At 43.0% G+C, this 25747-nt stretch overlaps 1 protein-coding gene across 4 annotated transcripts in view; it reads left to right on the top strand.

Moving 5' to 3' along the window:
• Window positions 1-11583, top strand: part of stxbp5a (syntaxin binding protein 5a (tomosyn)) — a 322570-nt gene extending 310987 nt beyond the window's left edge. Inside the window, exons 20-27 of one of the 4 annotated variants that reach the window (XM_060914103.1) lie at window positions 3072-3119; window positions 5115-5164; window positions 7512-7794; window positions 8053-8419; window positions 10533-10698; window positions 10811-10922; window positions 11154-11374; window positions 11542-11583. In XM_060914103.1, coding sequence (XP_060770086.1) covers window positions 3072-3119; window positions 5115-5164; window positions 7512-7794; window positions 8053-8419; window positions 10533-10698; window positions 10811-10922; window positions 11154-11374; window positions 11542-11583 — 1289 coding nt within the window. Of the gene's footprint in view, window positions 1-3014; window positions 3120-5114; window positions 5166-7511; window positions 7795-8052; window positions 8420-10532; window positions 10699-10810; window positions 10923-11153; window positions 11375-11541 lie in introns of all 4 variants that reach the window. The other 3 variants (XM_060914104.1, XM_060914102.1, XM_060914107.1) reach the window with 3 other exon arrangements.
• The last annotated feature ends 14164 nt before the right edge of the window (window positions 11584-25747 follow it).

The raw sequence follows: 25747 nt of genomic DNA, 5'->3' as shown, positions 1-25747 counted from the left end.
GCTGGCTTTTAATTTGATCTAACTTTTAATACTATGCAATACTTGAGAGCCAGCACTAATTTGGCTATTTTATGCCATTTCTGTTCATGTCCAAGTTTTTCAACGCTTGCATTTCTTGCTATTGGCATATTATAAAAAGAGATAAGTGACTGAACTTTTAGGTTGCCTAGGTTTAGCCTAGGTGTACGAGCACAGATTTAAAGGGGGATTTTAGTATTGCAGATACCGAGATATACCTGCTGCTTTTTATTTAATTAATAAGGTTTTAAAAATAAAATAAACAAAATAAATTATGTGGGATTGAGCTGAAGAGTTAATGGTATAAATTTATATTTAATAGTAGGTCCTAGTTTAGATTTTTTGCTCATGACATGAATGCAGTGAAAAGCAAGCTGGGTGAGTCCTGTTGGATTTTAACAGGGTGCGGAAACTTCGTGCATCTACAGTACATAATAACATACTGTATTCCGGGACTGTAGATAAAAGGGTGTGCGCCATCCTTTTATGTTTATGGTATCGTTATCATGCATGTTCACAAGCCAAAATGATAAGATGCTGCAGCAGCCACACATGTATCAGCCGTCTGGCTATTGCTCATATTCATTAATAGGGTATCCCTGTACTTACTATCCCCTGTGTATGTACATGGTGCACATGCCATTTTAGGGGTGAGCCTCACTTTGATTTTGCCGACAGCGGTTGGATAGGTCTGTGAGAGATGTTGATTTTTGCAATGGCTCTGAAGAAAATCTGCTTAAAATCCCCTGAGTCTTGGGAACTAAGACTTCCAGGACTTGTTCACATGCAACTCACACAATCATTGTATAGTTCTCTCAGTCTATTAGACTCAGGAGCTCAGATTGCAGTGACTGACTTTATATTATAGATATGCAACTCTTGCAGTCTTTGTTTATAGTTATCTCTGTATTAAGCTCTGTCTTAAGTGGCCACTTGCATTCTCTGAGTTTACCTGGGTATATTCACTGTCTTATGTGTACATTGAATGTCCTGAGCAGGAGCTCAGATTGCAGTTGCTAAAATAGTAATAATTTATTGATATAAGCTGTTTTGTGGTCAGTGTACTACATTGTAGTGTGTCATGCGAGAGGCCCCCGGACCCCCAGCCTTACTGAGTTGACACCCCCCCCCCCCCCCCCCCCCCCCCCCATTTGCCTGGATCTGCCTCTGGTGTATGCAAACCTTTGACCTCAGTGTCCATGATCAGTTAGGAGTGTAGATATCTTTTTCCTTTTCATTTTAATCTCAAGCCATTTTCTTTTCACCACACTTAATTCATACCTACGTAATTCACCTTTTCTATAAATGATCTTCAGACCTTGGCCATTTCAGTTGCAGGTGTTACACTGCTAAACCATACCCTAAAAGTATGTGCACCCCTGACCATCACACCCATATGCCTGGTGAACATCCATTCCAGATTTATTCCCACTTTGCTGTTATTATAAGCACTACTCTTCTGGGAAGGCTTTCCACTAGATTTTGGGGCATGGCTGTGGGGGATTTGTGTTCATTCAGTTCAGCTACAAGAGCATCAGTGAGATCAGGCACTGATGTTGGGTGAGGAGGCCTGGGGAAGCCACAACTGGTGGAAGAACCACATATGGGTCAGGTGTCCTGTCCACAAACATTTGGCCATACAGTATATATTTATTGATGTAGACGTGAGTCATAACTCTCCCCCCCTTCATTTTGCGTTTTATAACTCTTTGTGAGGTTTTCCTTTTATGTTTTGTGGGCATTACTGAATGCTGTGCTGTGAACACTCTTTGCACTGAGTGACTGACATTTATCAACACACATGTACAAAGAAAAGAGTGCGAAGGAAATCTGTGCAAATCTTTTGGGAATTATCAGTTGTTTGTTCTACAAAAACACTGACTCGGAGGTATACTCACTATACCTAGAGTTCAGTCAGTTCCACATTTATGCTCAACAAGAGAAAAGTGACACTTACAAAAGGTACCATGGGCATATTTTATTTTTACACTGTCATCACTCTGAATAGGTGTAGACAGCAAAACAATGTATACATAATAGTAAGTACTACATTACGATTACACATATGGCTTACTGATGATTTTTCTACTTTCTTGGCTTTTACACACACACACACACACACACACACACACACACACACACACACACACACACACACGGGGGAAGGGACAGCCAGCTTGACCTTGTTCCATCACAAGAGGGAGCCAGAGAGCACTGCCTTAAAGAACGATTGGTTATTTCATGAATAAATTATAATCATTGTCCATTGATACCACTGGTGTCTGGTACTTCTGTGTCTGTTGTGGCTCACTGGGTTGAGGTCTTGCTGCCACTAGCTGAGAACAGGGTTCCAGCCCCATGTGGGGTGACCTTTCCTTTACATAAACATACAATTTAGAAGCTTTACAGATATATTAACATTCCAGTGTTTGCTCAGGAACAGGTATTTTAATTCAGTTTAATCGAAAACCCAAACATGTAAATGTATTCATCTGTATCAGGCCATTAAACAAGAGTTTGTTCTTGGAATCATAGTTTTCCTTTCTTATTTATATTACATATATACCACGTATCCTGAAAATGATCCAACACTTTTGTTGTTTTCTCTGAGAGACATCAAATCTGTCTCTTGAGCACAGACTGTTTCCATTTTACAAAATCTGTATTATCTTTTCAAAACGACATTAATAAAATGCATATTTTGGGGTGTTAGCTCCTGTACCTACAAACAGTAAAAGAAAACATGATAACTTTGAAGTTGATAATGACCTTCTTCAATAAATTGTACGACATTGACCTTCGTAAGTCGTAGAACTTAAAATATAATGCTATGATTACTACTGAAATGTCAGGACAGAATTGTAATGAATCTTGGCGTAATCACCACATGCATACCTGCTGTTACACTTTACCTACCAGACAAAGCTGAGATAAATAATTATTAGGCTTCATTATATGTATTTAGTCGCAGCTGCATTACATCATCATAATCTCAGAAACAGACAGAGAGAACATTTCTAACTGCAAAATGCTTTACTTCCTTCCCAAAAAAGTGTTGACGTCTAACCATCAGCAATTCTACAATGGCGGCGGTAGAGGAGGTAAGACGGACAGAGAGAAGAAGAGATCCCACCCTTTGTGTGTAACCACTGTCTCTGTCTAAAAAAAGAACAACAATATAGGAAAAAAGTTTTTTGTTGGATTGATCTATAAGGATTATGTGGACTGCATGCTACATGTTTGTAGCACGTGTGTAGCGTGGTGCATCTGACTTCACTTGTCACACAGACACCTCACTAATTGAGCCAAATGACCATCTTCCTGTAAATATGATGGTTATCTGTGAATTTCTGTCGAATAAATGTTCTAGATTTGTTTCTAAGCATGGACTGTAATGGGATAGTGGGAAGTTGGTAAAGTACAGATGGACATAAAGCACATTTTCCACTAGCACAACATGCTAATGTTGCTAACCCTGACATCCATTCTCCCATTTTACTCTTGTCATTTAAGTGTTGATAAGATTGATTAATTGATGGTATCATGGATCTTGCAACAAGTAACACCAAGAACTTTCTAGAAAATTAGCATACCTCTATTACCAGTTGTTAGCATTAGCTAGTGATAAACAGCCAAAGAAACACATCGCACAATTATTTTTAAAATACTTATATTTCCCTTGTCTGCAGGTTTGCCACGGACAGTTGGTATTGATCTGTCTCTTAGGAACAATATTGTTGCTAGTCCTGTGTTGTACTGGACTAGGTAAAGGATGTACTGGTAAAGCAGTCAGACACAAACAGGTTTTTGTCAACTGTAGCTGGGGCGTTGCCATCAAAAAATAAATTCAATCCACTCAGCTGTTCTGTCCTCCGAGGCTGGAGGTCGATGTAATGATATGTGCTCCAGGCAACAGAGAAGTTCCCGTACATAGCCTGCTTCGACATAATGCTAGCACACCTTCGCAAAGGTATTTCTCAGTCTGTGAGTGGAGATACTCAGATGGGATCGTGGTATAACTCTAATGAGCTCCCCTAGTGACACAGAAAGGGGAGCCAAATCTGAACAGCTTGTTGAAGCACATGTTTTCTGAAATAGACAGGCCAAAAAAAATTGCCTGGGTTGTCTTATTTCAGAGTTTGTGGGTTGGTAGGCTCCAGATTCCCACATGTATGTGCACAAGCATTAAAAAAGTGAGTTTTTCATAATATTTCTTTATTTGATCCTGATGCCCTGTATGCCAATTGGCTTGTCAGGTCTACGTCTATCAAGAGCACATTTCATCTACCGCTGGCTTGTTCAGCCTGTCGCAGCTTCCCAGGCAAACAACCATGCACACCTATGGGCAATTTAGAGCAGTTAATTAACGTAACTGCATGTCTTTGGACTGTAGGGGAAACCAGAGCACCCAGGGGAAATCTGCACAGACAACATGCAAACTCCACACAGAAAGCCCCCAGTCTGCCCTTGGGCTCAAACCCATAACCTTCTTGCTGTGAGACAACAGTGCATCACTGTGCCAACCTTTTCATAATATAAGCCCTTTAAAAATAAATTCTCGGTATTGCATGAAAGTGTATTGGTGCAACATCTATTTTGAGCCAATTAGTTCTAAATAAGTGTTAGATTTTATCCATAAGTCAGTTAGTGAGTCAGTTAGACTCACATTCTCTTAGGTGTCTTAAGTTCTATATTTATTTTTATTATAATACTAAAGCCTTTTCATTCATTCTGGATTCAATAGAACACAGTTTGCTTCCCTTCAACCACCATCACTCCCTGGTTTTGTTCTGCTGTTTGGTGCATGCTTGTGGCATGGGTTGCTGGCACTTTCATTCTTCCAGGGCATTGTGAGACCCAGCATCTATTACCTGGTTATATCCGTCCAGCATGCAGCATTTTAATTAAGCATTTGTTTTGTCTCCGATTCCCATTACAGTATTACATCTGCACTGTTTTTTTTTCTTCCTTCTGAATTTCTACAAACATTTTCCACCCGCGTTGTCACCCGTTTCCCTGGTGTACAAAAAAAGTGCATGACTATATCCTCGGACGTTCTTGAAAGTTTGTAAAGAGAAGTGTTTTCTTTCTTCCAGCAAAGATGTCACGGAAATTAAGCTTGCCTACTGAGCTAAAGCCAGACTTGGGTAAGCTTTGACTTGTTCACATTTCATAGATTTTTGAAAATGAGGACCAACATCACATTTGTCTGGAGTCTGGAGAGTCATAATTTTTGTTTCATGTCAGTGAGTGAAAGACTAATAGCTCCTGGGAGACTGGAGTTCTTTCCTAGTTATATTAATTGTGACATTTTGATCCACACGATGTACAAATAACTCTGTTCGCTGAACATGTTCACACTCTACATTAATAAATGCTTTAATGGATTTGTCTCAGACCAACTATTCCTACTTTTTAATTTCAGACTTTTATGAAAGCTCCTTTTTTCCTTCGTATCTGAACACACTGTTCCTGACAAATGCTCAGTCTAACTTTTCTTAATGTTCACAGCTCTTTCTATACACTGAGGTCAATTTCAGTCAATTCAGTTCATTAAAAACTCACTGAATCAGTTCTTCACTGCAGAAAATCAATGAATGTGGATGTTTATACTTCCATGAGATTTGCTGAGGTCACTTTCAGTGACTAAATTTAATGGACTTCCATTTGTGCTGATTTATTTATTACCAGTATGTCTTTGTTACAATGGATAGGCATATTGACATTCCTATCGCACAGTCACTACATTTACATGCACATAGAGAGAATCGAATTTCTGCCGTTGCTCGACTGAAATCGAAGTTCAAAATGCCATGTATACACCTTAATTCGGCTGAAATTGAACCAAACTTGATTTCTCGGAATCGAGCTACACGACCTAGTTTATGCGATTTCTGCCGAGCTACTTTGTGCATGTATACCCTATCGAGCTAGTTGTCGAGCTACTTCCGGAAGTGACGAGACCACAAGCGGGAAACACAACAGCCTCGGTCGGCATGATAACAGTAGTAGCGAGCAGCAGAAGAGGTCAGGAGGAACAAACGAAGAAGAGAAAATGGCGATGTAGAGCTCTCTGAAGTGTGGGTGGAGCACAGAGGACGGCAGGACAAAGCTTCTGGTACTAATAGGCTTTTTATTGTCAGACCTTTCAGTTTAACAGCCTACTTTTATTCTTGAGAGAAGCGCGCGCGCGCACACACACACACGCGCGCGCTGTGTTCTAGTCCTGGGATGAGCTCTCCCCTCTGCTCTCCCTCTGCCTCCTTAAATAGGGCGCGGTTACTGGGAAGACACACAAACACAGGTTAATTACCGTCAGGTGAAGTGATTCTGCCACTCACCTTCCCTGGCTCCGCCCTCCTGTCACAGACCGACGCTTGACCACGCCCCCACTGCCACAGGCGAGCAGAAACGTGCACTTCTGGAGCAATGAGGAGACAGAGTTCATGCTCATTCAGCTTAAGGAGTTGAATATATTAAAATTCATGCATGGGAGAAAAACGCGCAATGGAGAACACGGAACTGATAACTTTGTTTACACTCTTGAATAGCTCTTCTTCATGACGACAACCGGAAGTGTACCAACACGATGGGGCGTGTTGCGCCACCTGTGGCTCGGGTGCACAATGCACCTCACACAATAGCCCGATTTCAGTTGTGTGCATGTAGGATTGGATTTCTCTGGCACCCTGCTGGGACCTTCAGCTCGATTACCAACAGCAGCTCGATTTGGATGTGCATGTAAACGTAGTGAGAGAGTTTTGTTTACCAGTAGGTCCACTGGATTCAGTTTGTCATCTGGATTCTCTGCATGTTATGTTTTCATTTCACTCTAACAAATGTTCATGATATGAACAAAACAGATATTGAGTATTGAAACTAAAGTTGCTGAATTCAACTGAAACTGACCTCCCAGAAATGTAAAAATTGTAAAAGCACCCCCAGGCTGTTATATATAACCCTGTTATATGTTTAATACAACCTGTGTGTGTCATACTACCAGTAGCGTCATCCGACAGAACTGCACAACTAATCGAAAAAGTTACAGACCTATTTCTGCAGCTTATTTTTTATGCAATTTTTCACAACAGTATTCAGAGACACTGGAGACACTTACAAATACAGAACTACAGAGTTCTGTATTTGTAAGACAAGCAAGTGTAAATTCACAGACTATGGATCAGCGACATTCCAAGCATGTGGTCATCTAATGCATTTGCATTCAGTGCATTCAGCGAAGAAACACACATCAATTTGTCAACAATGCCATGGTTTTCACAATCAAAACATCACATTTGATGCCATTTACTTGGTTTATGTTTATTTTCTTTCTTTTTTTTCTTGATGCAATGGGAACGTGCATATGGGCTTCCTCATCCAGTTTCCAGCATAAACAATAATCACACTTCACCCATGTACTACTGTTACAGTAGATAGTTAATGAAAAATTTTTTAGGAATGGGAGCTTTACTTCTTCTTGTTTTCCCCCTACTGTCTTACTCTCTGTATGTCCACCACGGGGTGCCATACCACTAGACAACAGGGACAACTCATTCTGCCGCTCACGCAGCTCAAGTGTGACCAGTATTGATAAGGAAGCACGGGAAGCCATAACGTCATTCTACTTCACCCAGACATACACACGTAAAATGGACAGCTCCCTAAGCCCTGCCCTGTGGGTAGGCACCTCCCTAGGTACGGTCCTTGCTATCTCCCTAAACATGCCCCCTGCAGGAGAGCAACGGCTACTGCAGCCAGTCATCGTCTCACCCAGTGGTGAGTTTATTTTTATTTATAACTTCACCTGCCCTTGCTTTTTATAGACGTGTATATTTTATTAAGATTCCATCACAAACTTTACCATGCATCACTCAACTATAATAATGAGTCAGTATAAGCAATTACAGTTGTGAACACATAACATCAGTGAACATTAAAAATTTGGATAATGGTTCCAGTATTAGTTTTTGACCATTGGTGTACTTATTAAAAATGGATTCAGACTCCTGTTAATTGTCACACTTGCATCTTAAGGCACTTTCATTCGACTAAAAGGAAGCATCATCCGGATGGCATTCCTGGATGGGTCAGGCTCAATGCTCCCACCCGCCTCAGAGCTGTGGTACGAACCAAACACTGACAGTGAGGAGGAGAAGGAGAGAGTGAGGAGGAGGAGGCCAGTGTCTGTCTCACCCTCCACCTCACAAGAGCTGAATGAGAGCCAGTACATGGTGGTATGCTCAGAGAAACAGGCCAAAGTGATTTCACTACCGTCACAAACCTGCATCTTCAAGCACAACATCACAGAGACATCGTTTGTGCTGCGGGCAGACGTGGTGCATGTGGGCCCAGGCATCTGTGTGGCATGCTTCTGTGCCAATGGACACATCATGACCCTCAGGTACGCTGTGCATACAGTATGTTTTTCTGAAAGAGCTCTTCTTTCTACTTCTTGTTTCATCAGGGTTCATCAATTAACATTAAAAAGTGTATTCTGTATTCTCTGAATTTGACACAAAGTTTTATATGTCAAGGTTTACATGTCTCTGGAACTGTACTGGAGAAATGAACACTATTTTTTCCAAAGAATATTCCCTCATTTAGTGTTTTGATGGTGGTGGTGTCAGCCCTGTGATAACCTGGCAACTTGTCCAGGGTGTACCCCGCCTCTCGTCCATAGTCAGCTGGGATAGGCTCCAGCTTGCCTGCGACCCTGTAGAACAGGATAAGCAGCTACAAATAATGGATGGATGGATGGATGGATGGATGGATGGATGGATGGATGGATGATGGTGGTGATGGAGAGTACTGTCTAATGTGTCTCCTGAAAATCTCCTATCATGTATGATTCCAACATTTTCCTGCTTATCAAACCATTCATTGACTCCTCATGCTGAGTGGAAGGGGGTGGGGTCATCCTGGAAGAGGCCACGCCACATAGTGTATAAATGTTTCAAATGTTTCAGTCAGAATAACATCTCTCATAAAGATCGGAAACGATCCCAGAGTATTTGACCAGAGGACAGGTAGATGTTTTATTGTTCTTTTTCTCAGCCTTTGTGTGGCAAACAGCTAAATTAGCCATGGTGTGCACACACTTCTGATTTGCAGTGTCTGCAATACGTTGATAAAGGCCAAGTTAATTAACATGATGCTAATAGGAGGACAGTAGCATGGCAAGCTCATCCCACCTTCTTGTGGAATGTAACAAACTCAAAAACCTCAAGTACATTTGAAAAAATAGTAGCTGGTTATTGTTGTCAATTCTAAATAACACTTAGTACTTGATTTAGGATATATGGTGTGTCTTGTTGATGAATATATTTTTCCTATAGCTGGTTTAAAAGAGCATCTCTTTGATGTTTTCAAAGTAAATGTACTATCATTTATATTTCCTGCTCGCTTGAAGTATTTTCCTGTCATTGTCTTGTTGGGCAAAGCCAGTGCCTGCAAAGCTCCAGGGTACTGCAGATGGGAGGAGACATGATGCATCACACAGATGCAGACTGTCTGGACTTTATCTGTCTCCTGATCTCTCAGCAACTCATAAATCTTTAGCAAGGACAGAGAGATCAGGGCAGCATCTGCCCATCATTATTTCTGTCACAGAGAAGGACAAAACTCCCCATGTTAGCAGTTACAAAATGGTATTTAATTGTAGCATACTAATTATATTTATGAATATGATTGTGAAGGTCAAATCTTTTAATGACGTCAAAATTGTTGCTCCAGCCTGACCACCGACTCCACCTCCAGGTCTGGGTAATGTCTTCTTAATGTCTATTCAGACAGACTTTGTCAGAAAAAAATCGTTCCCATACCATGCAATCGAACGGCGCCAATCTCTGTTTCCTTAGCCCTCAGCCTCTCGCCTGTACAACTAGAGTTATAGTGTGTGTGTGGTGGGGGGGGTGTCCTCTGGTAACCGTGAGAGTTTGCCTCCCCACTCACATCTCTATTGCAGCGTGCCTTGCCAGACAGCAGTAGGTACCATTTTTATGATGGTCTTTGGTATGACCAAACCGCAAGTAGAACTCATGCATACTCAGCACTGTGCACCTTATACACAGCACATACACCTCAAGTCTGTGCACCTTACCTTACCTTGCAATACTTCATAATGTGTAATATTTTATTTTATAATGTGACTCTCTCGTGCAATAATTTATAATGTGCAATACTTTATAATGTGACCCTCTCTCTGTGCAATACTTTATAATGTGCAATTGAGCAATACCTCACTCCATAATGTGTAACACAACACATACACCTCAGGACTGTGCACCTTACCCCCCCCCTCCCCCCCCTTTTTTTTACCCTCTCTCTCTCTCTACACGCTGTTTGCACTGTTATTGGAGATGCTTTAATCTCATTGTACATGTGTATAGTGACAATAAAGGCATTCTATTCTATTCTCTTTGCTCCCGACCATTAACCACTAAGCCAACTCACGGTACTTTATCAGAGCAGACATGAATTTAAACTGCACTGTCCTGATTCTCTTGTACCTCCAGTTTGCCTGGGCTCAGACCATTGCTGGATGTAAACTACTTGCCACTGACAGACATGAGGATAGCCAGGACATTCTGCTTCACCAACCTGGGCCAGGCCATGTACCTGACCTCCCCCACTGAGATCCAGAGGATAACGTACAGCCAGGATGTCTGTGAGAACTTGCAGGTTTGTAAACATGATGCGTGTGTGCTTTCATCATCCAGCATGCTTTGAGTGGTTGGTGATTGCTGAAGTGCATTCAAAAGAGAAAAGAAAAAATTCATGTGGTACATTTCAGGAGATGCTCGGCGAGCTGTTCACTCCAGTGGAGACACCAGAGGCTCCAAACAGGGGATTTTTTAAGGGCCTTTTTGGAGGAGGGGCACAGTCCCTGGATCGAGAAGAACTCTGTAAGAATGAGAATGGGTTCCATTTCTTTTACATAGACAGTACACAAATTTATGACCTTGAAAGTAACAAGGAATGGTGGATATGGATGTCAATGAAAGGAGGAAAGACACTTGAGAACTAGCATTGTTTGTTTATTTAAGTAGATTGATTGAAATAAAATCATTGGGCCACATGGTGCTGTGAAAATGATATTGATAATTACTAATATATCACTTTTTCCATGTCCTTAGTTGGGGAGTCCGGGGCAGGTAAGGCATCCCGGAGCCTTGCTCAACACATCCCTGGACCAGGGGGCATTGAGGGCATGAAGGGGGCAGCGGCAGGTATTGTAGGTGACCTGGCTCGTGCAAGGATAGCGCTGGATGAGAGGGGGCATAAACTGAGCGAGGTGGAAGAGCGGACAGCGGCCATGATGGCTAGCGCTGATTCGTTTTCCAAACATGCCCATGAGGTACCAGCTTGATTTTAGGTTACAACTTCTTGCTGAACTATTGGGGTTTCAATCCGCTTTGATTATTCTGCATACTGCAGTTTTATTTTCTTCTTTTTTACCACAATTTCTATGTAGTTTGTGCAGTGATTCATATTGCCACTCACTGTCTTTTTTGTGTCCTGCAGATGATGCTGAAGTGTAAGGATAAGAAATGGTACCAGTTCTGATCTGCAGACCAGCCCTGAATACAAAGGGACTCAACCACTTTCCTAGAGAGCATCATCTTTTCTCTTGTCCTGAAAACCGTTCTTTCTCCTGAACCACTGGGATCCCTCTTAATTTCCTGGCACAATGTTGAATACTGTGTGGACCTCAGTCCTGTTGTTGGAACTAGTGTGTGTGTGTGTGTGTGTGTGAGAGAGAGAGAGAGAGAGAGAGAGAGAGAATTAGTTAAATGGACCACATGTCAAAACATAAGACAACCACTATGCCAGTGTCTGCTCTCTTTAGTTTTTGTCTGTTTATTATTGCCTGCGCCATTCTGTGGCGAATATCTCAAGGGCCTTCCTCGAGATTTCCATTTCCTCATATTCATGCTGTTGTTTCTTCATTCACCTCTGTCCTTCTCTGAAGGAAAACCAGAAGCTTAAAAAAATGAAAGCGGGGGGAAATTATATACATAATTCTATATAACTCTGTATTAAACTACTTAACTGGTCAATGCTGTATTCATTTGGACTGTCAAGTGCAAAACTAGAGGAGCACACATCTGGAGGGTGGAGGTTTAAGGATTAGCCATACACAGGAAGTGATGTCACTGTCATGGAGATGGATTTAATGACCCTGAGAGTTGGCCCCCTTTGTCTCTCTTAAGTCATTTTCTCTGATTATTTGTGCTTCGTTAGTTAGCTAGTTTATTTATTTATTTATTTATTTATTTAAATTCAGCAAGAAACAAAAACTAGTCAAATGTCATCTTCAGTACCAATTTGATTTTTGTTTGTAATTTAATATTGAAAGCTTTTCTTGGATTAATATTTAATTTCACATTTGGGAATTATTTCGTGTTGATATCAGTTTATACAGTAATACTTTACATTAAAGTACCATCTCTAATAGTTTTATAATTAGTTGAACATTTATCTAGCTATAAAAAATTTTTACAGAAATAAATGTTTATCCACTAATTATATACCTAATCAAGTAATTTTTTTAGATGGTATTTCCATGTGATCTCCTGCCCAGATACCCAGTGCAGAAAAAGAGCACGTTTGGGAAATAAAGACACCGGAAAATGACGTTATATTTGGACATTTATCACATACAATTTGGCATTAGGGCGGCACGGTGGTGTAGTGGTTAGCGCTGTCGCCTCACAGCAAGAAGGTCCTGGGTTTGAGCCCCGGGACCGGCGAGGGCCTTTCTGTGCGGAGTTTGCATGTTCTCCCCGTGTCCGCGTGGGTTTCCTCCGGGTGCTCCGGTTTCCCCCACAGTCCAAAGACATGCAGGTTAGGTTAACTGGTGACTCTAAATTGACCGTAGGTGTGAATGTGAGTGTGAATGGTTGTCTGTGTCTATGTGTCAGCCCTGTGATGACCTGGCGACTTGTCCAGGGTATACCCCGCCTTTTGCCCATAGTCAGCTGGGATAGGCTCCAGCTTGCCTGCGACCCTGTAGAAGGATAAAGCGGCTAGAGATAATGAGATGAGATGAGATGAATTTGGCATTACAGCTTTCCGACATGTGAAATAATCACAGCTCTGCTTTTTGAGTGAATAATCCTTTTCAAAAATATTTGCCATGTCCCCAGTCAGTGGGATTATTTTATATATCATTTTAATTTACCAAAAATATTTTTTCATAATTCCAGAGCACTGAGCTCTGTATATTTTCTTAATCTCGATTTAGTATTGACCTTTCGTTTGAAAACGACAAGCACTTAAGCCACATAAATGCTGAAATAAAGGATATAGTACTGTAGGTCTGAGTGTTCAGAGGAAACAGCCAGTGATGTAAATATATGTATAAACCAAACAAGGCATACAGTGGTGCTTGAAAGTTTGTGAACCCTTTAGAATTTTCTTTATTTCTGCATAAATATGACCTAAAACATCATCAGATTTTCACACAAGTCCTAAAAGTAGATAAAGAGAACCCAGTTAAACAAATGAGACAAAAATATTATACTTGGTCATTTATTTATTGAGGAAAAATGATCCAATATTACATATCTGTGAGTGGCAAAAGTATGTGAACCTCTAGGATTAGCAGTTAATTTGAAAGTGAAATTAGAGTCAGGTGTTTTCAAGCAATGGGATGACAATCAGGTGTGAGTGGGCACCCTGTTTATTTAAAGAACAGGGATCTATCAAAGTCTGATCTTCACAACACGTTTATGGAAGTGTATCATGGCACGAACAAAGGAGATTTCTGAGGACCTCAGAAAAAGCATTGTTGATGCTCATCAGACTGGAAAAGGTTATAAAACCATCTCTAAAGAGTTTGGACTCCACCAATCCACAGTCAGACAGATTGTATACAAATGGAGGAAATTCAAGACCATTGTTACCCTCCCCAGGAGTGGTCGACCAACAAAGATCACTCCAAGAGCAAGGTGTGTAATAGTCTGCGAGGTCACAAAGGACCCCAGAGTAACTTCTAAGCAACTGAAGGCCTCTCTCGCATTGGCTAATATTAATGTTCATGAGTCCACCATCAGGAGAACGCTGAACAACAATGGTGTGCATGGCAGGGTTGCAAGGAGAAAGCCACTGCTCGCCAAAAAGAACACTCCTGCTCATCCGCATTTTGCTAAAGATCACATGGACAAGCCAGAAGGCTATTGGAGAAATGTTTTGTGGATGGATGAGACCAAAATAGAACTTTTTGGTTTAAATGAGAAGCATTATGTTTGGAGAAAGGAAAACACTGCATTCCAGCATAAGAACCTTATCCCATCTGTGAAACATGGTGGTGGTAGTATCATGGTTTGGGCCTGTTTTGCTGCATTTGGGCCAGGATGGCTTGCCATCATTGATGGAACAATGAATTCTGAATTATATCAGTAAATTCTAAAGGAAAATGTCAGGACATCTGTCCATGAACTGAATCTCAAGAGAAGGTGGGTCATGCAGCAAGACAACGACCCTAAGCACACAAGTCGTTCTACCAAAGAATGGTTAAAGAAGAATAAAGTTAATGTTTTGGAATGGCCAAGTCAAAGTCCTGACCGTAATCCAATTGAAATGTTGTGGAAGGACCTGAAGTGAGCAGTTCACGTGAGGAAACCCACCAACATCCCAGAGTTGAAGCTGTTTTGTATGGAGGAATGGGCTAAAATTCCTCCAAGCCGGTGTGCAGGACTGATCAACAGTTACCGGAAACGTTTAGTTGCAGTTATTGCCGCACAAGGGGGTCACACCAGATACTGAAAGCAAAGGCTAACATACTTTTGCCACTCACAGATATGTAATATTGGATCATTTTCATTAATAAATAAATGACCAAGTATAATATTTTTGTCTCATTTGTTTAACTGGGTTCTCTTTATCTACTTTTCGGACTTGTGTGAAAATCTGATGTTGTTTTAGGTCATATTTATGCAGAAATATAGAAAATTCTAAAGGGTTCACAAACTTTCAAGCACCACTGTAACATTTCCTGTTCAGCATGAACAGGATAATGAGGTGCTGGCGTTCAACCAGTGACACAGATTGTAATGTAATCTAGTCTGTGGCTCCTCCGACTGGACTCTCAATCTCTCGTTAGGGTCACTGGGATGGAGATTTAATCTTGTGAATAAAGCCATAACAGCTGTCTATATTTGTTCATGCACAGTTTTTTTTTTTGTGTGTGTAGGTATTCATTAAAAAAAAATCAAAAGCAATCTAATCAGAAAATATTAAGTTTTCCCTACACTGTAATTTTAGTATGAATCACACAATTATAGAGTCTAATTGATTGTGTACAAGGACATTGCCGCTACATATATTTGTGCATTTTAGTTTGTTCTTCTCTCTGTCCAGAGCATTAGGTCTCTCTCTCTCATCTCACTTCCCTAAGTTTTCCCATTGTGTAAATAAAGTAGTCTGACAATCTGGGACCATAAATTGAAGAACGAGAGCGGACAAATTGATTTGAGGACAGTTGCCATATGTTGTTAAATGCCAAAGATTGACCTTTTTTGAATACTTTTATTTTGCAAACTGTTACTTCTGGTTGTTGCCGACATCAATGGATTTTTTGTGTTGTATTAGTGAGCTTTTACCTGTGGTTCTTGATCTTGTGTGGAGAAAAATGCTTTCTTCACTCAAAAAAAAAAAATTACAATTACTAGAAGGGCACTCGGTAAAATGCATACCTCTGCCAAGCCACATATTTGGATTTGCATCAAAATCTAATCTATTGTTTCTTGGCCCATGACCCACCTTTCCTCAAAATTTAATCAAAATCCATTTGGTACTTTTTGAGTTACGTTGGGAACAGACCAATAAACAAAGAAATGGAGGTGAAAACAACCTCCTCCAACACAGTTGGCAGAAATAAAATATATATTTGATATTACACAGTTGCGCGAAGATATGAAGTTTAAGTGATGAATATGTCCACAAGTGAGTGACGCGAACAGGTGAAAATCTTCAACATGAGAAGATAAACTTCATATCTTTGTGCCATCTTGGAATGTCCTTTATATTATATAGACACATATACAAAAAAAATACACAAGTTAATCAAAAGAATTTTAATTTTGAACTGGTTTGCCATTTTGACAACAAGCGTCTACTCAGCGGGAAAACACTGGGAGTGACATCATCAGAGTGAAATATCGGGAAATATGTCACTCAGATCCACGATGTATTTTGTATGAAAAATATGAGTTTTTCAACAGGAGAAGATAAATGTCATATCCTCAAACCAATGTGTGATTTTCTTTTTATTATATAGACACATTCACAAGCAAAAAGTACCCTATATATATATATATATATATATATATATATATATATCCCCTTGGTGTTTGTCCTGTTTTGCTGCATTACAATCTGGAATTAAAATGGGTTTTTGGAGCGTTCATACATTTGATTTACACAACATGCCTACAACTTTAAAGGTGCAAGTTGTTATTTTATTGTGACACAAATAATAATTAACATGAAAAAACAGAAATCTGGAGTGTGTGTAGATATTCTCCCACCCCAAATCAACACTTTGTAGAGCCACCTTTTGCTGCAATTACAGCTGCAAGTCTCTTGGGGTATGTATCTACTGTATTAGCTTAGCACATCTAGCCACTGGGATTTTTGCCCATTCCTCAAGGCAAACCTGCTCCGACTCTTCAAGTTAGATGGGTTGTGTTGGTGTACAACAATCTTCAAGTTTTGCCACAGATTCTCAGTTGGATTGAGGTCTGGGCTTTGATTAGACCATTCCAAGACATTTAAATGTTTCCCTTTAAACCATTCCAGTGTAGCTTTAGCAGTATGTTTAGGGTCATTGTCCTGCTGGAACATGAACCTTTGTCCCAGTCTCAAACCTCTGGCCAACTCAAACAGGTTTTCCTCCAGAATTGTCCTGTATTCAGTGCCATCCATCTTTCCTTCAGTCCTGACCAGCTTTCTTGTCTGTGCAGTTGAAAAACATCCCCACAGCATGATGCTGCCACCACCATGCTTCACTGTAGGAATGATTTTCTCAGTGTGTTGGGTTTGCGCCACACATGGCATTGGCCAAAAAGTTCAATTTTAATCTCATCTGACCAGAGAATCTTCTTCCATGTATTTGGGGAGTCTGCCACATGCTGTTGGGCAAACTCCAAACGTGTTTTTTCTTTAAGCAATGGCTTTTTTCTGGCCACTCTTCCATAAAGCCCCACACTGTGGAGTGTACAGCTTAAAGTGGTCCTATGGACAGATACTCCCATCTCCACTGTGGATCTTTGCAGCTCCTTCAGTGTTATCTTTGGTGTCTTTGTTGCATCTCTGATTAATGCCCTCCTTGCCCAGTCTCTTGTGAGGTTTGTAGTGGTGCCATATTCTTTCCATTTTGCTATAATGGAAGTATAATGGTGCTCTATGGGATATTCAAAGTTTGGGATATTTTTTTATAACCCAACCCTGGTCTATACTTCTCCATATCTTTGTCTCTGACCTGTTTGGAGGCTCCTTAGTTTTCATGTTGCTTGCTTAGTAGTGTAACAGAGTCAGGGTCCTTCCAGAATGGGTTGCTTGATAAAGACATCATGTGACAGATCATGTGACACTTTGATTACACACAGGTGGATTATTGCACACAGGTGGATCTTCTCATCTCATCTCATCTCATTATCTCTAGCCGCTTTATCCTTCTACAAGGTCACAGGCAAGCTGGAGCCTATCCCAGCTGACTACGGGCGAAAGGCGGGGTACACCCTGGACAAGTCGCCAGGTCATCACAGGGCTGACACATAGACACAGACAACCATTCACACTCACATTCACACCTACGGTCAATTTAGAGTCACCAGTTAACCTAACCTGCATGTCTTTGGACTGTGGGGGAAACCGGAGCACCCGGAGGAAACCCACGCGGACACGGGGAGAACATGCAAACTCCGCACAGAAAGGCCCTCGCCGGCCCCGGGGCTCGAACCCAGGACCTTCTTGCTGTGAGGCGACAGCGCTAACCACTACACCACCGTGCCGCCTCAGGTGGATCTTAATCAACTAATTATGTGACTTGTGAATTGAATTGTTTGGACCAGCTCTTATTTAGGAGTTTCATATGAACACCTTTAAAGCTGTAGGCATGTTGTGTAAATCAAATGATGCTAACACCCCCCCCAAAAAAAAAAATTTAATTTCAGCTTGTAATGCAACAAAACAGGACAAATGCCAAGGGAGATGAATACTTTTGCATGACCCTGTGTGTGTGTATATATATATATACACAATTTTTAATCCATATACACGCACATCATAGTATTCAATGCCATGCCATGTTACAAATTTATTATGGATTCCTCCCACTTTATTTAGCATTTTTAAGTTAGTGCTTGTATGTAAATCATGTTTATTTACGTTTGTTGTATTTTCCATGATGTCCTTGCAAACTATGTCATTTTTGTAAAATGAGTTTTCTGCATGCAAGTTGTATGTTGGAATGAGCTGAACGCTTGCTTGGAATGGTTAATACATGTATCAAGTGATACGTTTTTGTCATCTTACCATATTTTCTGTTTATAAGCAGTGTGTTTCAGGAATAGTTTGTTGGGAGTTTGTCATTATTGTTGAACAAGATAGTGTGTACCAATTGTTTTAGCACAACTTAACCACGTCCAGTATGGAATAAAACAAGACAAATGACTGATGATTGGGGAACCATTGTGTATAATCTGTTAACATTATATCAGGACTTTGCAGAGAACACTTGACCTTTAAAAAGAAGCCATTATGGCAGAACCTTGATGTTCTAGCTTCCCACTACTATCATCGTTAATCAGTAATCTGATGTGTTAAAATGTTCAGTAACAGTGACTGCAGTGTGTGAGCCACTCTCAGGCTGTGTGTTTCCTCTTCAGCCAGTTTTCCGGCTGCACCTCCACTTTGCTCTAGTTTCTGATTCTGTTTGTGTGGATGTTGATTGTTTGCCCTTTGTAATATTCCAAGAAAGAAAAAAATTCCTGCTGAAACAAAATGAGATGTCTAATATACATCCCATCTTTTTTATATTATGATTTTAATATTTTTTTGCCACCAACTCATTGTATTATTTTAAAATAGTATACTTCTGTTATGAAGTAGATCTTTCCTCTCTCATGCTCCATCTCCCATCCTTAACATCACAGTTATTGGTGGGTTGCAGTATTTTTCTCATTGTAGCCACTTTTCTTGTACAGTTTTATGCAAATTTCACATGGATGTTTGTGAATATCTGCTGCCACAAATGACTTAGAATTTCTGTAGATAGAGATTACTGTGCAATGGAAAATAAAGATGAATTCAACCCATATGTTGTGCTGCAAAGTTATGAATAGCTAATATTAAACCCTAGGCCATTTTATTGAAAAATAAATTACCTAATTGGCTAGAACCAAGATGGTGTGTGTGTGTGTGAGAGAGAGAGAGTGTGTTATAAAATATATTTCAGTATGCATCATTGAAAAATCCTGACATTTTTTCATCTTAGCATAATACTTGAGGGGAGCGTATCAACACAGGCTTGGAGCACATCAAGCAATTCATAAGTATAAAACAGGTGTTGCACAATTCCTACCATGACATAGCACACACTGACACAGTGGGTTATATTTCCTGGTAAACAGTCACTGGGGGCTCAGATGTTACAGGTCCAGCCAGACATTGTAGTCTTGATTTAGCTAAATACGATCAAAGACTGACATTTTATCTAGCTCAGGAATTTAGCTGTTTATGCTCCACCTCAGGAAGATAAATTACAAGCTCTGTATGACCTACGTGAAATCATGAACTTAACATTACCTGCCAGCATAGATTCTAATATATATTCTTGGAAAGAGAGGAATAAGGGGTGTGTATGTTTGTTTGTTTTTTATTCAGTTGGTTGCAATCTGCAACCTCAGCACCTGATGCCTACATAACATACCTTTAATTCTAAATAAATACAGATGGGTGGGTTTTCAACTTGGTATATTTCAATATTATGAAACGTCTTTATGAAGACTTCAATGCCTTTTGAAACTTTTTTTTAAACAAAAAGAAAAAAAACCCCACTTTTTTTCCATATAATTTCATGTATCTTCCATATAAAACCATCGGCCAGGCTGGGAGACCAGCAAAACCAGTAAACTATCTCAGGCGCGACTGAGCTGTTGTGTAAAGAAGGGACTTGGTGAAGAGTGACAGATCGTGTCTTGCTTTATGATTATTTCTGTCCAAATATACAACCCCGATTCCAAAAAGTTGGGACAAAGTACAAATTGTAAATAAACACGGAATGCAATGATGTGGAAGTTTCAAAATTCCATATTTTATTCAGAATAGAACATAGATGACATATCAAATGTTTAAACTGAGAAAATGTATAATTTAAAAAGAAAATTTAGGTGATTTTAAATTTCATGACACCACCACATCTCGGCGGCACGGTGGTGTAGTGGTTAGCGCTGTCGCCTCACAGCAAGAATGTCCGGGTTCGAGGCCCGTGGCCGGCGAGGGCCTTTCTGTGTGGAGTTTGCATGTTCTCCCCGTGTCCGCGTGGGTTTCCTCCGGCTGCTCCGGTTTCCCCCACAGTCCAAAGACATGCAGGTTAGGTTAACTGGTGACTCTAAATTGACCGTAGGTGTGAATGGTTGTCTATGGGTCAGCCCTGTGATGACCTGGCGACTTGTCCAGGGTGTACCCCGCCTTTCGCCCGTAGTCAGCTGGGATAGGCTCCAGCTTGCCTGCGACCCTGTAGAACAGGATAAAGCGGCTAGAGATAATGAGATGAATGAGACAACACATCTCAAAAAAGTTGGGACAAGGCCATGTTTACCACTGTGAGACATCCCCTTTTCTCTTTACAACAGTCTGTAAACGTCTGGGGCCTGAGGAGATAAGTTGCTCAAGTTCAGGGATAGGAATGTTAACCCATTCTTGTCTAATGTAGGATTCTAGTTGCTCAACTGTCTTAGGTCTTTTTTGTCGTATCTTCCGTTTTGTGATGCGCTAAATGTTTTCTATGGGTAAAAGATCTGGACTGCAGGCTGGCCAGTTCAGTACCCAGACCCTTCTTCTACGCAGCCATGATGCTGTAATTGATGCAGTATGTGGTTTGGCATTGTCATGTTGGAAAATGCAAGGTCTTCCCTGAAAGAGACTTCGTCTGGGTGGGAGCATATGTTGCTCTAGAACCTGGATATATCTGTCAGCATTGATGGTGTCTTTCCAGATGTGTAAGCTGCCCATGCCACACGCACTAATGCAACCCCATACCATCAGAGATGCAGGCTTCTGAACTGAGCGCTGATAACTTGGGTCATCCTTCTCCTCTTTAGTCCGAATGACACAGCGTCCCTGATTTCCATAAAGAACTTCAAATTTTGATTTGTCTGACCACAGAACAGTTTTCCCACTTTGCCACAGTCCATTTTAAATGAGCCTTGGCCCAGAGAAGACGTCTGCGCTTCTGGATCGTGTTTAGATACGGCTTCTTCTTTGAACTATAGAGTTTTAGCTGGCAAAAGCGGATGGCATGGTGAATTGTCTCGTCTTGTCTTCTTCCGCTTTATCCGGGACCGGGTCGCGAAGGCAGCAGTCTAAGCAGGGAAGCCCAAACTTCCCTTTCCCCAGACACCTCGGCCAGCTCCTCGGGAAGAACACCGAGGCGTTCCCAGGCCAGCCAAGAGACATAGTCCCTCCAGCGTGTCCTGGGTCTTCCCCAGGGCCTCCTCCCGGGGGGACATGCCTGGAACACCTCCCCAAGGAGGCGTCCAGGAGGCATCCGAAAAAGATGCCCGAGCCACCGCAGCTGATTCCTCTCGAAGTGGAGGAGCAGCGGCTCTACTCCAAGCTCCTCCCGAGTGACTGTGCTTCTCACCCTAAGGGAGCGCCCAGCCACCCTGCGAAGGAAACTCATTTCGGCCACTTGTATCCGCGATCTTGTTCTTTCGGTCATTACCCAAAGCTCATGACCATAGGTGAGAGTCGGAACGTAGATCGACCGGTAAATTGAGAGCTTCGCCTTTTGGCTCAGCTCCTTCTTCACCATGACGGACCAGTAAAGCGATCGCATCACTGCGGAGGCTGCACCGATCCGCCTATTGATCTCACGCTCCATCCTTCCCTCACTCGTGAACAAGATCCCGAGATACTTAAACTCCTCCACTTGAGGCAGGACTTCTCCACCAACCTGGAGAGGGCAAGCCACCCTTTTCCGGTCGAGAACCATGGCCTCAGACTTGGAGGTGCTGATTCTCATACCAGCCGCTTCACACTCGACTGCAAACCGCCCCAGTGCTTGCTGAAGGTCCTGGTTTGAAGAGGCCAACAGGACATCATCCTCCGCAAAAAGCAGAGATGAAATCCTGTGGTTCCCAAACAGGATTCCTTCCGGCCCCTGGCTGCGCCTAGAAATTCTGTCCATAAAAATTATGAACAGAACTGGTGACAAAGAGCAGCCCTGCCGGAGTCCAACATGCACTGGGAACAGGTCTGACTTACTGCCGGCAATGCGAACCAGACTCCTGCTCCATTCGTACAGGGACCGGACAGCCCTTAGCAAAGAGCCCCGAACCACCCCCCACAGAATACCACGGGGGACACGGTCGAATGCCTTCTCCAGATCCACAAAGCACATGTGGACTGGTTGGGCAAACTCCCATGAACCCTCGAGCACCCTATGAAGGGTATAGAGCTGGTCCAGTGTTCCGCGATCAGGACGAAAACCGCATTGTTCCTCCTGGATCCGAGGTTCGACTATTGGTCGAATTCTCCTCTCCAGTACCCTGGAGTAAACCTTCCCTGGGAGGCTGAGAAGTGTGATTCCCCTATAATTGGAGCACACTCTCCAGTCCCCTTTCTTAAAAAGAGGGACCACCACCCCAGTCTGCCACTCCAGAGGCACTGTCCCCGACTGCCACGCGATGTTGCAGAGGCGTGTCAACCAAGACAGCCCCACAACATCCAGAGACTTGATACTCAGGGCGGATCTCATCCACCCCCGGTGCCTTACCACCGAGGAGCTTGCAAACCACCTCAGTGACTTCGGCTTGGGTAATGGACGAGTCCACCTCTGAGTCATCAGCCTCAGTCTCCTCAGTGGAAGACACGACAGTGGGATTGAGGAGATCCTCAAAGTATTCCTTCCACTGCCCGACAATGTCCCCAGTCGAGGTCAACAGCTCCCCACCCGCACTGTAAACAGTGTTGGCAGAGTACTGCTTCCCCCTCCTGAGGCGCCAGACGGTTTGGCAGAATTTCTTCGAGGCCGACCGATAGTCCTTCTCCATGGCCTCCCCGAACTCCTCCCAGTTCCGAGTTTTTGCCTCCGCAACTGCCCGAGCTGCAGCACGCCTGGCCTGCCGATACCCGTCAGCTGCCTCAGGAGTCCTGGAGGTCAACATGGCCCGATAGGACTCCTTCTTCAGCTTGACGGCATCCCTTACTTCTGGTGTCCACCACCGGGTTCGGGGATTGCTGCCACGACAGGCACCGGAGACCTTGCGGCCACAGCTCCGAACAGCTGCGTCCACAATGGAGGTAGAGAACATGGTCCACTCAGACTCAATGTCCCCCGCCTCCCTCGGAAGCTGGGAAAAGCTCTCCCGGAGGTGGGGGGAAAAGCTCTCCCGGAGGTGGGAGTTAAAGACCTCCCCAACAGAGTGCTCGGCCAGACGTTCCCAGCAGACCCTCACCATACGTTTGGGCCTGCCAGGTCTGTCCAGCTTCCTCCTCTGCCAGCAGATCCAACTCACCACCAGGTGGTGATCAGTTGACAGCTCAGCCCCTCTCTTCATCCGAGTGTCCAAGACATAGGGCCGGAGATCAGATGAAACGACTACAAAGTCTATCATCGACCTCTGACCTAAGGTGTCCTGGTGCCACGTGCACTTATGGACACCCCTATGCTCGAACATGGTGTTCGTTATGGACAAACCGTGACTAGCACAGAAGTCCAATAACAAAACACCACTCGGGTTCAGATCGGGGAGGCCGTTCCTCCCAACCACGCCCCTCCAGGTGTCACTGTCGTCGCCCACATGAGCATTGAAGTCCCCCAGTAGCACAATGGAGTCCCCAGTCTGAGCACCCATCAGTACCTCTCCCAGGGACTCCAAGAAGGCCGGATACTCATCTCATCTCATTATCTCTAGCCGCTTTATCCTTCTACAGGGTCGCAGGCAAGCTGGAGCCTATCCCAGCTGACTACGGGCGAAAGGCGGGGTACACCCTGGACAAGTCGCCAGGTCATCACAGGGCTGACACATAGACACAGGGCCGGATACGCTATACTGCTATTTGGGCCGTAGGCACAAACAACAGCAAGAGCCCTCTCCCCAATCCGAAGGCGCAGAGAGGCGACCCTCTCATTCACTGGGGTAAACTCCAACACATGGCGGCTGAGCTGGGAAGCTATAAGCAAGCCCACACCAGCCCGCCGCCGCTCACCACGGGCGACTCCAGAGAAGTGGAGAGTCCAGCCCCTCTCGAGGAGCTGGGTTCCAGAGCCCAAGCTGTGCGTGGAGGTGAGCCCGACTATCTCTAGCCGGTACCTCTCAACCTCCCACACAAGCTCAGGCTCTTTCCCCCCCAGCGAAGTGACATTCCATGTCCCAACAGCCAGCCGCTGTGTCCGGGGATCAGGTCGTCAAGGCCCCTGCCTTCGACTGCCACCCAATCCACACTGCACCAGTCCCCTACTGCTACCTCTGTGGGTGGTGAACCCACAGGAGGTCGGGCCCACGTCACCTCTTCGGGCTGAGCCCGGCCACCAAGCGCTCGCATACGAGCCCCAACCCTGGGCCTGGCTCCAGGGTGGGGCCCCGGCTGCGTCATACCGGGCGACGTCACGGTCCTTGGTTTTTTCTCCATAGGGGTTTTGGTGAACTGCTCTTAGTCTGGCCTGTCACCTAGGACCTGTCTGCCTTGGGAAACCCTGACAGGGGCATAATGCCCCCGACAACATAGCTCCTAGGATCATTCAAGCACACAAACCCCTCCACCACAATAAGGTGGCAGTTCTAGGAGGGGATGGTGAATTGTGAATGGTGAATTGTGTTCACAGATAATGTTCTCTGGAAATATTCCTGAGCCCGTTTTATGATTTCCAATACAGAAGCATGCCTGTATGTGATGCAGACCCGTCAAAGGGCCCGAAGATCACGGGCACCCAGTATGGATTTCCGGCCTTGACCCTTACGCACAGAGATTCTTCCAGATTCTCTGAATCTTTTGATGATATTATGCACTGTAGATGATATGTTCAAACTCTTTGCAATTTTACACTGTCGAACTCCTGATATTGCGCCACTATTTGTCGGCGCAGAATTAGGGGGATTGGTGATCCTCTTCCCATCTTTACTTCTGAGAGCCGCTGCCACTCCAAGATGCTCTTTTTATACCCAGTCATGTTAATGACCTATTGCCAATTGACTTAATGAGTTGCAATTTGGTCCTCCAGCTGTTCCTTTTTTGTACCTTTAACTTTTCCAGCTTCTTATTGCCCCTGTCCCAACTTTGAGATGTTGCTGTCATGAAATTTCAAAATGTCTCACTTTCGACATTTGATATGTTGTCTATGTTCTAGTGTGAATACAATATCAGTTTTTGAGATTTGTAAATTATTGCATTCCGTTTTTATTTACAATTTGTACTTTGTCCCAACTTTTTTGGAATCGGGGTTGTAAAACACAATATGGCAACTGAAAATCATACAGTGAGTGTAGTGAACTGTTTG

The sequence above is a fragment of the Neoarius graeffei genome, chromosome 2, assembly GCF_027579695.1.
Source record: "Neoarius graeffei isolate fNeoGra1 chromosome 2, fNeoGra1.pri, whole genome shotgun sequence".
Taxonomy (NCBI): domain Eukaryota; kingdom Metazoa; phylum Chordata; class Actinopteri; order Siluriformes; family Ariidae; genus Neoarius; species Neoarius graeffei.
Note: the sequence above shows the minus strand (reverse complement) of the source record. Positions and strands in the feature narration are given on the sequence as shown.